Source organism: Epinephelus moara, chromosome 21 (assembly GCF_006386435.1).
Source record: "Epinephelus moara isolate mb chromosome 21, YSFRI_EMoa_1.0, whole genome shotgun sequence".
Classification (NCBI taxonomy): Eukaryota; Metazoa; Chordata; class Actinopteri; order Perciformes; family Serranidae; genus Epinephelus; species Epinephelus moara.
This window is the reverse complement of record NC_065526.1, coordinates 8,293,508-8,308,633: the sequence shown is the minus strand read 5'-3', so window position 1 is coordinate 8,308,633 and position 15,126 is coordinate 8,293,508. Positions and strand designations below refer to the sequence as shown.

The window sequence follows — 15,126 nt, the reverse complement described above, 5'->3', positions numbered from 1 at the left end:
ACTTTTTCATTTTATCAAACATTGGTTTTCTATGTTTAGTTTGGGTTCATTCCAAGCAGCAGCTGGTGTTTACTGTAAGTTTGTGATAATAGGTTAATGGAAAACAGCACTGTAAGAATATTAGAGTAATATTTCTCCACAGATCTGATCCAGGACTTTATTATATAAAAAACTGTGTGTATTTTGGTGTTGTGTTTTGTATTTTGAAGGAGACAGACTTACCAAAACCCAGTAATAATCAGCCATGTGTGTTGCAAGTCTGCGTGGAAACCAATTATGTCATAGCAGCTGTGAAAGCTGGTGCTAAAAGGTCCTGTGGTAACTGGTGCAGTAACTATAATCCAGGCTTAGACATTAAAGCTGGGGTAGTCAGGAACTGGGAAAGGAAAATAAAAACAGCAGAATTTGAAAATACACCCTCCTCCTGCACCTCTTACCTCTCTGTCCTAATTCAGGATTATGTTCCTGAAATATGTCCCTTTTTTCCATATAGAGTTTTAGAGTTTGAAGAGGGTTCAGCAGGACGTTCAGTGTGACAGTGACGTTCATGTAATGTAGTTGCCTAAACAAGCGAACTGCGTTTGGATCAGAATTGTGCTACAACATTTTTTGCTGACACTAGATATCAAACAAAAGACAGACATCGTATCATATTAAGTTACTTTGAGCTGTAAAATCACCACTTCTAAGCAGAAGGCAGAAGATAATATTATTTCAGAACCTCACCGGGCAAAGCCTGTCTTTGTCCAGACAGTGTGAAAGGAGGTGAGGAGCGCTCACTCTTCAGTAAGATCTGGGGACCGAAATGACCCAAGAAGTGACCAAAAAAATGACTGTTTCAAAGAATCTCAGTCGACTGAGGTGTCTCCAACTGATGATTCGAATCTCAGATTTTCAGGGGGCAGCCCCACTTCATACAGAAACCCAGTGTTTCCCATACACTTGTTTATTTAATCTTAATTTATTCAACAGTTGCCTGCCATGCATTCGCTCATGATAAAAGAATTAGCTAGCTAGCCACCCACAGGTCCCTCCTCCTTGCTCCCCGTGGCTCTGGACTGCTTCCCCAGGTGGAGAGGGGGCAGCCGCACCAGAGATGGACTTTGAGTCAGCGGCTATAGCAGCTCAAAACTAAAAATTTATTGCATATAAGCCGCCAGGGCCTGTCAACAAAAAGGAAGACAACTATGGTTACATGCGATAAAACAAAAGGACTGGACAGATGCGATTATCAAAAATGCTGACATGTGCAGCTCACACTTCATATCAGGTTACGGAGAAAGTATTTCCTGTTGTAGGGATGAAAAACGTTATGTGTATTAAGGGTTATCATGTCCACCTCATCAGAAATTGGGGAGGTAGTGACCTGTGATGTGACCTGACATGGTGCATGGTCCAGAGTGCACTCCTTCCTCCATTGTCGAAAACAAGTCAACAGAACTTGCTCGCTAGTGTTAGCTAATGTCTGTGGAGAATTGTTTTGCCTCCAGCTAAGCCCCGCCCACCAGAAAACATCATACTGTTTACTAACATAAGACGGTTTATAGGAACGTCCTTTTTTTAAATGACCTGTGATTTGCCAAAGTCTCCTGTCACAGGCTAGATGTTCTTAAGCTTGAAGAGAAGTCTAATGTTCACCAGTTAAATTACGATATGCTCTAAGTTTATTATGGGATTTGTGCCCAGTGATGGCAAAATCAAACTGCCTACCCCAGCTTTAAGTATTCATTTTCAACACTGCAAATAAAATGTTGACGGATTCATTGGTTTGTCCACATGGCTTAAATCTCTTATTACTCAGTGACTGTATCTTTTCATTGCTATTTCGACAGGTATCAAACTGGTTTGGGAACAAGAGAATCCGATACAAGAAAAACATCGGCAAGTTCCAAGAAGAGGCCAACATGTACGCAGCGAGGACCGCAGTCAATGCAACCAGCGTGTCTGCTCACGGCAGCCAGGCAAACTCCCCATCAACTCCCAACTCAGCAGGTGATCTGAGTCACAGACTGACGACAGACCTAAAATAAGCTCTGTAGATAGAATTTTCTTTTTATAGCAGAGCAGTTAAGATGCAAAAGATAGAGCGCTATCATGTTCTCATTCTTCTCACCTGAGCCCCGGCTCAAGAATTGAGTCTCTGGTGCTGTTTCATTCAGACTAACAGAAGGCCCCTGTTCTCCTCAACTAACCCAGTAATACAATGCGGCTTTCTTGCTCTTCTTGTTCCATTTTTTCTTCTTCTTCTTCTCCGCCTTTGCCGTCTGTCTCTCTCACTCATTTTCTCTCTCTCCATCTCTGTTATTGACCTCTTGGTCTTGTGGACGTTAATTTTTTCCTGCCTCTTGTCCGGTTGACCCTGTGCATGCCATTAAGCTGCTCAGAGGGCAAGTGGAGTCTTTTGTCATATAGAGACTTCGCAACTGTATTGGATTAGCACCGGGTGTTGAAATCAAGTTACGCGATGGTCTCTTTACATCTGGGGAGCTGGGGTCCATTAAAGGACGAAGACGATTCTTTGGGTCTTCCTGCAGATCAATTATTACTTCCTTAATGAAACACCAGCAGCACGGACGCTTAACAACAATACAATCCATAAGGCTTGTTTTAACTGGACTTAAACAGTTTTATGATGATTATCTGTCTCATGCTTCTTGCTGGTTGATTTTTCCTTGTAAATGTGCACATACTGCATCTGCAGCATGCAGGTTTGTAGAGGAAGCCTTTTTCATGATGCCTGCACCCCCCCCCCTCCCCCCCCAAGCTAACCCACTTAATGCACTTTTGCTTATGCATGATCATTTTAACTCCTTATTCTGTTCCTCTCTTCTTCCCTTTTCTTTGTCCTCCTCTCCTGCTCTCTTTCTTCTTCTCTGCCTCTGTATTCTCAGGTTCTGCTGGCTCTTTTAACATGTCAAACTCCGGAGACTTGTTCATGAGTGTGCAGTCCCTCAATGGGGACTCGTACCAAGGGGGGCAGGTTGGGGCCAACATACAATCCCAGGTAGGCGCCTCTCCAAGCGTAGTGACCGAAAGCTGACAAAACTCTTGGCATGTAAACAGTTCAACCACTGTCCAGTGTGAGAGCGCAGACACCCACAATGACTTGACCTACACAGCGGAACAAAGGTTACACATAGCCTGAAGCTTTACATTAATGTAGAAGCCATTGTCAACCCACAGTTGAGTAGACGACTGCAGACAGTTTTGGAAATGGTGCAACTCTCATCAGCGCTCCTGACAAGAGTTCACATAGCCACTGGTGCACTGCGGCTCCCTGACCTTGCCCCAGTGGACAGTGATGACCAGCGCTGTGTTTCAGAGCGTTACAACTCTCACCATAGATTAAGGAATCACCACTCGTGGTGATATTCTCATTTGGTTTCAGTGCTTTTGGCATCATTTCTCCATCCCCCCTTTTCTATTCAGATCAGCTCTCCACACGCTTTAGGTCGTTCATGAATATGCAAAAGGGACAACCCTTATAAGAGGTAAAGAGGTCTTCAGGGTTGGCCTTTAATTATTGAAACTCATGTTCATTTAAAAGGGTTATTTTTCTGAGCATGTCAGAATGGCCTCTCTCTCAGGGCAGTGCAATTAAAAGAAATCAAAAAAGGAGAAAGTACAACTTTGTCTAAATTGGCCTCCTGACTGGAGTCGTCTGATTTGTTGTAAGATCCAAATGGCAGGTGTGTTTCATGCTGCTCTGACAAAAGATACAAAGCAGCATCCAGTGAATCTGTGAAGAACTCAGAAATGGCGGTATTCTAAAAAACTTTTGTCGCAAAAAAATGTAAGATGTTACCTCGGTTACACCAGATTTTTTTCGTCAGCTACAATTAAAGATTCATCTTGTAGCCTGGCGTCAAACACCAATGCTTTGTCTTGCCCCTCGCGTGTGACATGGGCGCCAAATGCAGCTTTTGGCATCTTTATGAGACGCACCACTTGACACTGAAAGCAACTGCTGTGGTATAAAGAGCAGGAACATCCGCATAGGGTGGGAGGAAGGGGAGATGGATGGGTCAAATAAAACCGGACATTCATCCAGGAGATCAAAGTTTATGTCCCTTTTGAAAACTGAAAGTCAGTGTTAAGGAACAAAAGAGTTTAATCCAGCCTGAGACTCTAAATCTTCTGTGTGATGGCAAACGCTGATATCCTTCAAGTAAAGTGTGAGAGGAGTCGGAGGTAATATTACCTGAGACAACATTCTTTCAGTTTGCGCAGCTTGAAAACCACAGTCTTCGAGCACATACGCAGCAGTCGAGCCTGACTGGCTTTAAGATCAACAGAGAGACAAGTGTATCACGCACTGCATAACATTCTGTAAATGTATTGTAGATCGTAAAATCAATAACAAGATCTGTTTGTTTGCTCCAAATGACCTCCGTCTCCTAAGAAAGTAAATGTGTTGTTGTACCTGGCTACAGATAGGCAGTGTCCACATAGATGCCCAAATATTTATACGAGGAAACTTTGAACTCAAATTTTACCTTTTTTCTAAACTCTTTTGTTGCTTAAACCTAACTGTGACTGTTTCACAATGTTAACCCCGTGTTACAGTCTGTTTCTGTCATGCAGATATGCTAAAGGTTGCCCGGTGCATCACTATGAGATGCCGAGGGACATGACAAAGCATTGGTATTTGACGAAATATTGAAATGTTGTCATTTGGGTGCATCCACATGAAGCAGAACGAGTTGCAAAGTAATTTTAATGTCTGATTTTGATGTATTAATTTACACCAGCTACAAATGCATTCATAATTAGTTACTTCTTGTTGTCTCTCTTGTGTTTCGTCCTTTTGCGACGTCTGTTATCGAGCTTGTAATAGCAGCCAAATCATTCTGATTCGCTGTTTGTAACCTTTTCCTGTTTATGGTACCCTTTTACTATCAGACTGACCTTTCCTTGTGCATGGCTGTCTCTGTTATCCAGAGCTTTTGTCTGACCAGGCCTTTTGTCTGTGTGTCCCCGCTGTTCCAGGTGGATACCCTTCGCCATGTTATCAGCCAGACCGGCGGATACAGTGACAGCCTCGCAGCCAGCCAGATGTACAGTCCACAGGGCATCAACGTAAGACCTGTAAACAATCTCCTTCTGTCCTTCCCAACGTTTTCTCTGCTGTCTTACTTTGCAATGATTCCCCAGTTGCAGGATGTGTGTAATATTGTGTAATTCTGTGTGTGCGCTGGGATGCCACTTAGCAGAGCTTGCCGGGGTTGGGCTGTTGTCCAGCCAGTTGCCCCCTTGCTCCAGTCGTGCCCTAGGTGGCAGGCAATGAGGCAGCTACCAGGCTGAGTAGCTGGACACGCTCCTGGTCTGTCGGAGGATATTAGCGTTAGCGAGACACCTGCAGTCGACAGGAACAAGGACACAGGTGTCATCCTCCCCTCCCAACGCTGCTCTCACATTGGCACCATAGGACAAGTCATACCTCCCAAGACTGGCCTCACCAAAAAAAAAAAAAAGTTTCCCAGTTGCTAATTCTTAAAATAACTCTTTAACTAGCCTGTCAACGGCTGGGCCCGTTTTCTAGGTCTCCTTGTAGGGCTGGGCGGGGCGGGACAGGCAACACTGGAGGCAGTGTGTTAGCATGTAGATCCATAGCGACAGGCTGCGCCGGGCTGAACAGAATCAATACGACAGTCACAGGGACAGACAGAGCGGAGCTTTGGGCTAACAGTCCAAGCACATTGGCCAGATCATTCATCCACAGGAACAGCGGCACTGACAGCCAAGCCTGCAACACCCCTCCTGCTAAAATAAGAACATGGATGCATCAAGCCAGTTACAACATACAACAGGGTTGACTGGAAATAGGTGTTCAGTGAACTGTTGCTGGAGATCAAAGCAGACAAAATCTTTTTTATGGAAAGTGCAAAACCAAAATCAACCTCCAAACAAGTAATTTGGGCTCGACAACAAACAAACTTTGTTAAATTATTAACATTATGGATCACCAGTATGTGCCTAACATAATGTGTTACTGTTACACTGAAGTTACAGAGCTAAGCATCTAATTTTCTAGTACATAAACACCCCACAAGGTCATTTGATAAAAATTTAGCACTGCTCTGAAGGTATTTCCACAATCCTTAGAGACTCTTTAAACCATTTGGATGAGAAAATATCTTGTTTGCCCCATCATATAAAAGATCATTTTACTTTTTCCTGATCTGAACATAGATGATAGCCAGAAATTACATATCTTCTTGCTCAATTTGTACAATGGAATATTTTTTTTTAATTAAAATGTTTATTATCAGTTATATTGCGATATATATTTTTTTTCCAGTATTTTAAATTTTCATAGTAAAATAATGCATTCACATATTTTTTTATAATTATTTTTTATTATTATTATTGTTTATTTATTTATTCACATTTTTACTTATTATTATTTTCTTGATTTATTTATTTTTATTTATTATTTTATTTTATTTTATTTTATTTAGTTAGTTTTCCTTGTAGAACAGTGATATGTTTTTCGTGAAAGGACTCTTTTAGGTTTCTGGAAATACCCTCAGAACAGCCGTTTGTGCTGTATCAGGCTGTTCTCATGCACTATTCATAGTATACGTACGAAAAGTAATGTATCAGAATTCATATATAACCCACGTAATCATGAGCCAGTAATTCATACACAAGCATAACCCATGTAATCATGAAGGCTGTCATTCTTTTTTTAATTTTATTTTTTTTGTCCCTGTCCAGGTGTGAGTTTGGCAGCCCTAAAATTAAATTGGGATTCATCACAGTCACTCCAATTTTTAAGAATAGGGAATTACAAGAAGTAAGAATAAGAGTATGAAATAGAAGTATATAAATATAAAGCAATAAAATCATATTACATAAAATAGAAATGAAAATGTACATTAACACAAAATAAAAATATAATGTGCACTATGCTACAGTGTTTAACACCAGTAGTTATGATATAAAGTTTTTTTTAAAATAATATATTTATTGTCACTGTGCTGAGGCTGTAAGTGTGAAATTTAACTAAAATATATACATCGATAGAATAAACAAGAATAGAATAAAAGTAAACATAAGGAATGTGTACAGTTATGTGCATAATTAAGTTGTAAGAAACAGGTAACAATAATCATAATATAAAGCTTATCAATCACGTGACGAGCGCTGAAAGAAGTTATATAAAAACCGAAAGTCTGCATGAAGTGGCAGGACACAGGACTTTCCACCAGGAGACCGGGGTTTGTGTCCTGTGTGAAAAGTTATTTTAGGATTCGTTGCACATTACATTAGGTATCTAACTTTATATTCTGTTTTTCAAAATCTAGCCTACATAACCTTACTTTCATAAACTTAACTTACATAACTATGTCACGTGACAACACCTAACCGTGCTTCTTTTCTGAACCTAACCCAGCCAATAGGGGCACTGATTGATTAGATATCATCCAAAACATTGTATGAGGGTACGTTGGTTGTTTGACAGCCTGTTTAATGTTGTGACAGGTAAAACTGAGACTAATCCAATTATTTTTCAATAATAAATTGTGAAATTTTTTAAATTAAACTGAGGATAGCTACAAAAACCAGTAAAAATATTACCAGAAATTTTACGAACCAATGAGTCCAGGTCTCTAAGTAGTTATACTATAATAATCAGGCTAAAAAAAAAAAAAATTAAAATGTCATGTGGTGATGTATTTAAAAAAAATCATTTGGATTTATAGTTTTAAAACTATTTGTGACAGTTTATTGTTAAATAGATTTACGGCTGCATCATTTAGCCAAAGTACAAATACCCATTTTTGAAGACTCACAAAAGAAGAAAACATTTATAGTGCATATTAAAGATGATGTCTCCTATAGTTCTTTTATAATAAATACACTGTAAATAAACATTTCAGTGAATGATGTGTTGGCGCTTGTATTTATTTAGCCAGGATAATATGTTTTTCTCTCTAAGATCTACTGACTGAACTCTCGTGGTTCACCTCTCCTTCTTTATCCTTGAACAGCAATTACACCCCTCAAATTGCTGGTGGGTGTTGCCTCTCTCGGAGACTGGAAATGTTTTTTTTCCCCCCATTCTTTCTTTTTTTTCCCTCTCTTGCTTCTGAATAAGATGACAGACAGTCTTTACGCGAAATAACAGGGTTTGGAAATAAGAGGCTGCCAAAGCACGTCCCCAGCTCTCACTAATAGCGTAGAAATTGCAATTAATGTCCTTAATGGTCTTTAGTCAACCTTTTATCATGATTTGAGAAGGCCTCCATTTTAAAGAGCTATTTTTTATTGTGATAATTTATTCTTTTATCAACCTTCTCAGGGGTATATTCTGAGATATATGAAAGGTCTGCATTTTCTGTGTTTCATCTCCTCTGTTTATCTCACATTATGTCAGCCGTTCGCAGGGAAAATGAGGGAAGTGGCGCGATAAAATTTTTAATGAAGAGTCTCTTAAAAACAGTGTTTGTCAGTTTTTTCTGCCAACTGTAAAGTAGAAGCTGGACAGAGGACGTGTTTTCATAAATTTCAATTGGTCCAGGATTGAGCTGCTCGTATCATTACCAGAACTTCCTCCATAAATCATATCGCTCCTGTTCCTCAGAAACTTCACTGGCTCCTAGTTAAATATATATTTCAGATGTATAGAAGTCATAGGGGTCCGTGTTTAACAACAGCAAAGCTATATAAAAACATCTGCTCACAAACTCTCACCCAAAGTCATGCAGTGTAATCCAAGTCTCATTTATCCAGTCTTGCTCAGTACTTCCCAGACACATGCATTTCCACTCAAACCTTACTAGTTCAAACACTTGTGCATAAACAGCTCAGGTGTGCTACTCGTCGGTGCGTGAGATATGACAATTAATCAGTAATCTGGTAGTATGGGAATTTATTTGTAACCGTTGGACAGAGCCAGCTAGACTTAACATCTAGCTACTGCTTCATATTTATTTTACACAGTGCTGTCAATCATCCAGAAAGTGTATTTCCGAAAATTAAACCGTTACTTTAATGGAAGGATAAGGCTGGTTGTATTTTATGAATATATGTAGTGCATTCAAAACACCAACAGCACTGTATCGTCCTAAAACAGCTGGACGCTGTAGTTTTTAACAGACAGTACCCAAACAGAAATAAATGTCGAAATTGTTGGGGACTATTTTCAGTGGCGGATTGATACACATTTGCAAGTGCATTTAGGGCATGCTGAACCACTTTTGCCAGTTAAACGGTGCATAATATGAGCCCAAAGTAAGGCGCAAGGGGCAAAGGGGTTATATTTACGCTCTTAATTTGTCTGTGTGGGTGTGTTTCGGGCGTAACCTGAATTCAGCCAATCACAGCATCATCTCCCATTCCCTGCTATTTACATGGCAGGTTTTGCATAATGGAGAAGTAAGCATTTTTCAGTTGAGAGTGATGCAGTGAGAGCAGTAATGTCACTGCAGAAAATATCGTGGGGCATTTAACCAGCAAGCTAAGAAAGTGAGCATAGCGTTAGTTCAGGCAGGACAAGATGTCAAGCTCAGCTCACATCCCAGTTACATCAGCTCATCTCAAACAGTCCAATCAACTGATGGAGCAGCTGACTGATGAAGGGAGTCAGCTGATAGATCACATGATTCCTTTCTATGCAACCAATTGGTGAATCTCATTCAGGGCGCCCTATTTAAACTGCTCTGGCCTGCCTACTGTTGCTGCTTCCTCTGCAAGCCGCTTTGCAACCCGCCTCCACCCCAGCTCCTCCTTTTCATGCTGTGTCTGAATTATCAGTGTCATTTCTGTTTGTCATTGATGCTGCTCTGTTCTGTTCCCGGGGAGTCTTTGCTGCTGCTCTCCCTGCCTTAGGCTTTCCATGTAGGCGCATGGAAGGGCAGGGAGGTGTGCTCCCTCTGCCTCAGGGTTTCTGCGTAGGCCTGAAGGGCAGAGGGGCCCCAGAATGAAGCCATACAACCAAATATAATATTGCAAAGCGAAATAAAGTTTTCTTTGACTAAAGTGGTCCTGACTGAATTGCAGTTATAAACTTGACAGAGGAAGCAGAGCTAAACTTTTAGCTCCTGAAATAATCAACGAAGTTAGGCTGCGTAAATGTGCATTGCAGCTGTGGTCTCTGCTACGTTCACATTTTAGAAAACGTCATTAATATTTTCCTCATTAATGATGTGTTATTTCAGTCACCCACAACCCGTCCAGGTGTGTTTGTAACTAGCAGAGTGTATGCATTTTGTGAACCTATCCGTGTAGACGCATCGAACTGTCTGAATAATGCACCCTTGAAATAGCAGGGTTTGTTTAGGTTGTTGGTCAATCGCTTTCTGATCCCTCAAAATAGCAATACGCCAACAATGGCCCTGATCACACCTCATTTTCAGACCTACACACCCATGAGCACTTGCAACTCACCCAATGTTGGCACTGGCTGTAAAAATGGCAACAGCACTGGTCTGAAACTAGTAGTGACAGTTGCGCTCGGCTGTGCGCAGCTTTGCGCCGTGTGTCAGATCAAGCTCTTGGTGCTCTAGTGTATATTTACAGCAGAAGGACAGTGACCAAAATAAACAGCAGTCCCCATGTTCATGGTAATAAAGAGCCGTGGCATCCAGCCCAACATTGTGACTCACTGATGTGTTTTTAATAGTTTCTGGACAACAATGGAGCTCTACGGCACAGAGGAATAAGATATATCATGGCTTTGTCCACACACAGGCAATACTCTGGATCAATTCATTGTTTGGTTTGGTCTCTTACGGGATTTGCTGCCAGCAGGAAAAATACAGAATAGTGCAAACCTTACCCAAAAGACACCTCTATGCTATTATTGTATTGTACAATATAATGTGTGACCATGAAGCTAACTGTTTCCTGTTTTATCTGCACAGACAAATGGTGGCTGGCAAGATGCTCCGACTCCTTCGTCAGTGACATCGCCCACAGAAGGACCCGGAAGCGTTCATTCGGATACTTCCAACTGAATACATCCATCTCTACACCTCATCCACAAAAAACATGGACTGACCTTGATATTCACAGTATTAAACAAGAAGGAATTCACTGCCCACAGTTTGGAGAGGTGCTGTGAAATCCTAACCAGAAAAAAAATAAGTAATATTTCCTCTGCTTATAACGTTGGACATTTGGGATACGAACAAAGTTTCACAATAAAAGTCAAAACAATACCGCAATCAACGGAGACGTTTGTACAGATTTCACATTATATTCAGAGGGCTGGGGTTACTTATTCACTCGTAATGTTTTCACTCATAATGATGAAATGATATGATAAAGTAAATAAATCAAATCATTGGTTTTAACTGAAAATACTTCATTCTACCTCTCAGCCACTAAAAAAAGTAGAAAAATATGTCAGTGACCATTATTTGTTTTGTAAAAATGAAACTTTTGTCTTTGCAAGCAAGAGGCACATCTTCTTACTTACATTTTGTTGTCTCTCACCTATTCTATGGTACGCCATTTAGACTTAAATATTGCTCAGTTGTTTACAATGTGTGCTTGATAAAAAAAGTATGTTCATCTTCCCCCCCCCTCTGTCTCCGACGAGTCAAAACAGAGTTCTGTCAGGAGATTTTACCTCTAAGGTAACCCTGTGAAGTATGTTATCTGTAAAACAATAAATAAATACTTGTCATCAAATCGGACAAGCTTGACATCATTCATTAAGATGGAGGACATATCAGCTTAAAAACAAATTATTTCTCACTCTGTTGGTTTTGGTTCTGCAGCATATTGGTAGAGTGACAGGCACAGGATGCAGGATTCACTGACGCAAAGAGAAAAACAGGAATTTTGTCTTCTTCTCTTGATCTGTGCTGGACAAGGAGAAAACTTTTTTTTTTTAATTTACTTGAATCCTTCATGATATTTCTTATAAAAGTTTCTGACGATGCCAAAATGCTGATGTAACCAAAACAAAACTGTCAAGAAAAGTGTGTCACCATGGAGTCAGTTATGTTATTTTATCAGATATATACAGCATTATGTCTTTTCTTCTCATTTAAATCACCATCTCCTGTCATTTAGCTCTGGTGCTACAATCAAGTGAATAACACTGAAACACAAGAAGAAATATGGCTGTTTACGGAGGACAAAGTTTGTCAAGAACGTCTGTAACTGAGTTTGTTTTTCAGTACATGAACCACAATCCACTTAAACAGGGAAGTCATTATGTTAATAGAGTTTTACGGTGGATCTTTGCTCCTGAATCTACAGCACAGGTCCACAAATGCTTCAGCACGGAGCCACTGATCATCGCCATGAAAGAAGCATCTGGACGTACCTGAACTGCTGCTCGGCTCTAATGAGGACATTTTGATGTGAAGATAATGTTGCGATCCTCATTTTAATGAATGGTGTCCTCTTCTAGGCATTTATTTGCATATAAAGCATTCAAGTCGATATATTACTCTGCTTTAGTAACACTAGAATTGACACCAAAACAAATGCAGACATTTGAATTCATGCTACTATCAAACTGATTTTTTTTGTCAGTATCAAACATTTATGAGCATTGTAAATGTTAAACATTAAGCACTAAAGTAGGGACGAAGTCATTATGTCAAATAATGTGTTTTCTGAGCAGTCTAACTTTGTTTATAGACACTTTTTATGTTGTGTGGCCTATTTGTTATTTTGTTTTTTTGTTTTTTTATGGTATGCTTAATGTCAGCTATTACGTTTTTTTGCTTTCCTACTCTCGTGAATTAGCTCATGAACTTTCAACATGTGTTTATGTGCACCATTGTGCTTGACTTGCTTTGTTGGAAAGGGTTTTCAACACATTAAAAATGATATGTAATACAGCCAGATTATATATCAGCATTTTTTTTATTGTGGCGTTTACAAGACATCAAAGTCTCTTCATGTTGATCAGCATCACACGGAGGCATCAGACGGTAATCATAGTCATTGTTGTGATGACTGAAAGTCAACCAAGGTTAGTGAATGCCAGAAGACATCAAGCCTTTTATGGTGCTGCGTGTTTGCTGCCTTCCATTATGGCCCCTGTCCAACATGTTAGTGTACTGAGACACACATGTAGAGTACACTGAATAGTTTAGCAGTGGAGAGACATCAGAAAGAAAGAAAGAAGTGTCTTCGTAGCGTTTTTAGCTTTCAGGAGCAAACAAACCTGTTTAAAACCTTTGTTTTCTACATTCTGAATATCTTTATAAAGCAATACGTGCAGCAACATGTGACCACAGTGATGCAATATATCATCTTTCATTCATTTTAATTAAAGGAGAAGGCTGGTTGTGTTCTATATTTATGGTGTTGTCAACAAATCCCACAAAAACACCCAAATGAAAAGTGTGTTAGTCTGTCTCTATAAAAACATGGATGGATAACTGAGCAGGCTGACCAGACGCAGGCCTCTGGGCCAAAAATATCAGGGGCCCCCCAGGGCCTTCACCTGCAAAATGTCACTCAAATTAAAGCATACTGACCAGAAAGAGACTCAAAACGACCACAGAGACATAAAAAGACTACAAAGAGAGTAAGAGGAACTACAAAGAAACACAAAATGCCCCAAAAAAGTCACAAAAACACACAAAAAAGAGGCAAAACCACTACAAAGTCTTTCTCTTTTGTGGGAAAGGTGGCCCAGGGGCCCACTGTCTCATTACCCACCCATGCTCAATTTCATAGTTGCATTTTTTTTCAATTTACTAATTTTATAAAACAGATGGCCATAATGTTTTTATACCACTCAAATGAGCCTGGGTCATCAAAGAAAGGTGGACAGAAAGAAATATCCAGCACATTGTATTTGATAAAAACATAATGCGTTCACACAAAAAGATTCTAATCCATTTTTCTTAGTTAACAAGATTATTATCACGGAATTCTGGGAATAGTTTTCATTTAAAAAAAAAACAAAAAACACACAATTCAGTTCTTTCTGATTTTGTTTTTTTTTTCATGGAAAAAAATATGTCTTTATTTTTAAAAATTTATGAGAAAAAAATTAAAAATAAATAAAACATTAAAAAAAATTCCAAGATGATTATCTTGTTGATTCAGTGAATTTATCTCATATTTTTTCCACTTGTTAAAAAAAAAAAAAAAAAAAAAACAACTAAAAAAAAGAATCTTTTCTGAATTTTCTTTTATTTTCATGGAAAAAAATATGTCCTTGTTTTCATTAATTAACAAGATAATCATTTTAATTTTTGAAATACCAAGATAATCTTTGGTTCAGAAAAATATTTATATAAAACCTATGAGATTATTATCTTGTTAATTCAGAAAAAAATTTCTCAGAATTCTGAAATAATAAAAATAATAAATATATAATATGAGCTCTGACACAACAATTTAATTAATTCAGAAAAACAGGGCATATGTATGTAGAGCATATAGCATAAAAATAAATAAATTGGCAAATGATTCATCACACTTTTATTATTTAGGTCATCTCACTCTCAGTTTTTGTCATCATACATATCTTAAATCTAAAGAAGAGTCACGTCCTTGTGAGATCCTCCCTTCAAACATACAAACACCACCACTGACACTATCTGGCTGGACAGTCGCATGTCTGACAGAATTACTTTCATAGCAACTGAATATTCATAATTGGCCCTACAACAGGGGCGAGGGTTTGAGGGAGCAGTTGGTCGTAAAGTCTGCGGACGGTCACAGGCCTTGACTGCTGAGCGAGTGTGAAATGCCAAAGCCAGACTGCTCCCCTGCGCCTGGAGGGCAGCGAAGGAGCCGGCCTGCTCCCTCCAACTGAGAGGGCATCAAAAACAATCTGACAAGACTTCATCCCAAAACATCTCCTGGCTTTGCTCAGTGCTCAGACGCTCATCACCATGATCATGACAACATCCGGCCTGCTGCATCATCATCTGAAACACAAATTGTAAAATAAGTTGTGCAGAGAACGATCACTGCTTTCTGCAGTTTTTGAGAGATTTTTTTTTTCACGCGGCGTCGTTTTTACACCTCCTCATTCCTCAGGGGTGGTGACACTGTGCACGCTGATTGAAATCTAATGTTGCTGTTGACATCTGCCTCCCCAGCTGTCATTGTACCACTGCTTATAATTACAGCTGCTGTAGAGGAACATGGGTGGGTGGCTCAGACACCTTGTCTCCCCCTCTCAACAGAGCC

At 39.6% G+C, this 15,126-nt stretch overlaps 1 protein-coding gene across 7 annotated transcripts in view; it reads left to right on the top strand.

Annotated features, from left to right (window-relative positions):
* Positions 1 to 12,810, top strand: part of LOC126382874 (pre-B-cell leukemia transcription factor 1) — a 68,836-nt gene extending 56,026 nt beyond the window's left edge. For 2 of the 7 annotated variants that reach the window (XM_050032995.1, XM_050032997.1), the window contains 4 exons: positions 1,833 to 1,992; positions 2,892 to 3,004; positions 4,990 to 5,088; positions 10,872 to 12,810. In XM_050032995.1, the coding sequence (XP_049888952.1) occupies positions 1,833 to 1,992; positions 2,892 to 3,004; positions 4,990 to 5,088; positions 10,872 to 10,964 (465 nt within the window). In that variant the 3' untranslated portion in view covers positions 10,965 to 12,810. The remainder of the gene's footprint in view (positions 1 to 1,832; positions 1,993 to 2,891; positions 3,005 to 4,989; positions 5,089 to 10,871) is intronic. The other 5 variants (XM_050032996.1, XM_050032998.1, XM_050032999.1 and 2 more) reach the window with 3 other exon arrangements.
* Positions 12,811 to 15,126: the final 2,316 nt, after the last annotated feature.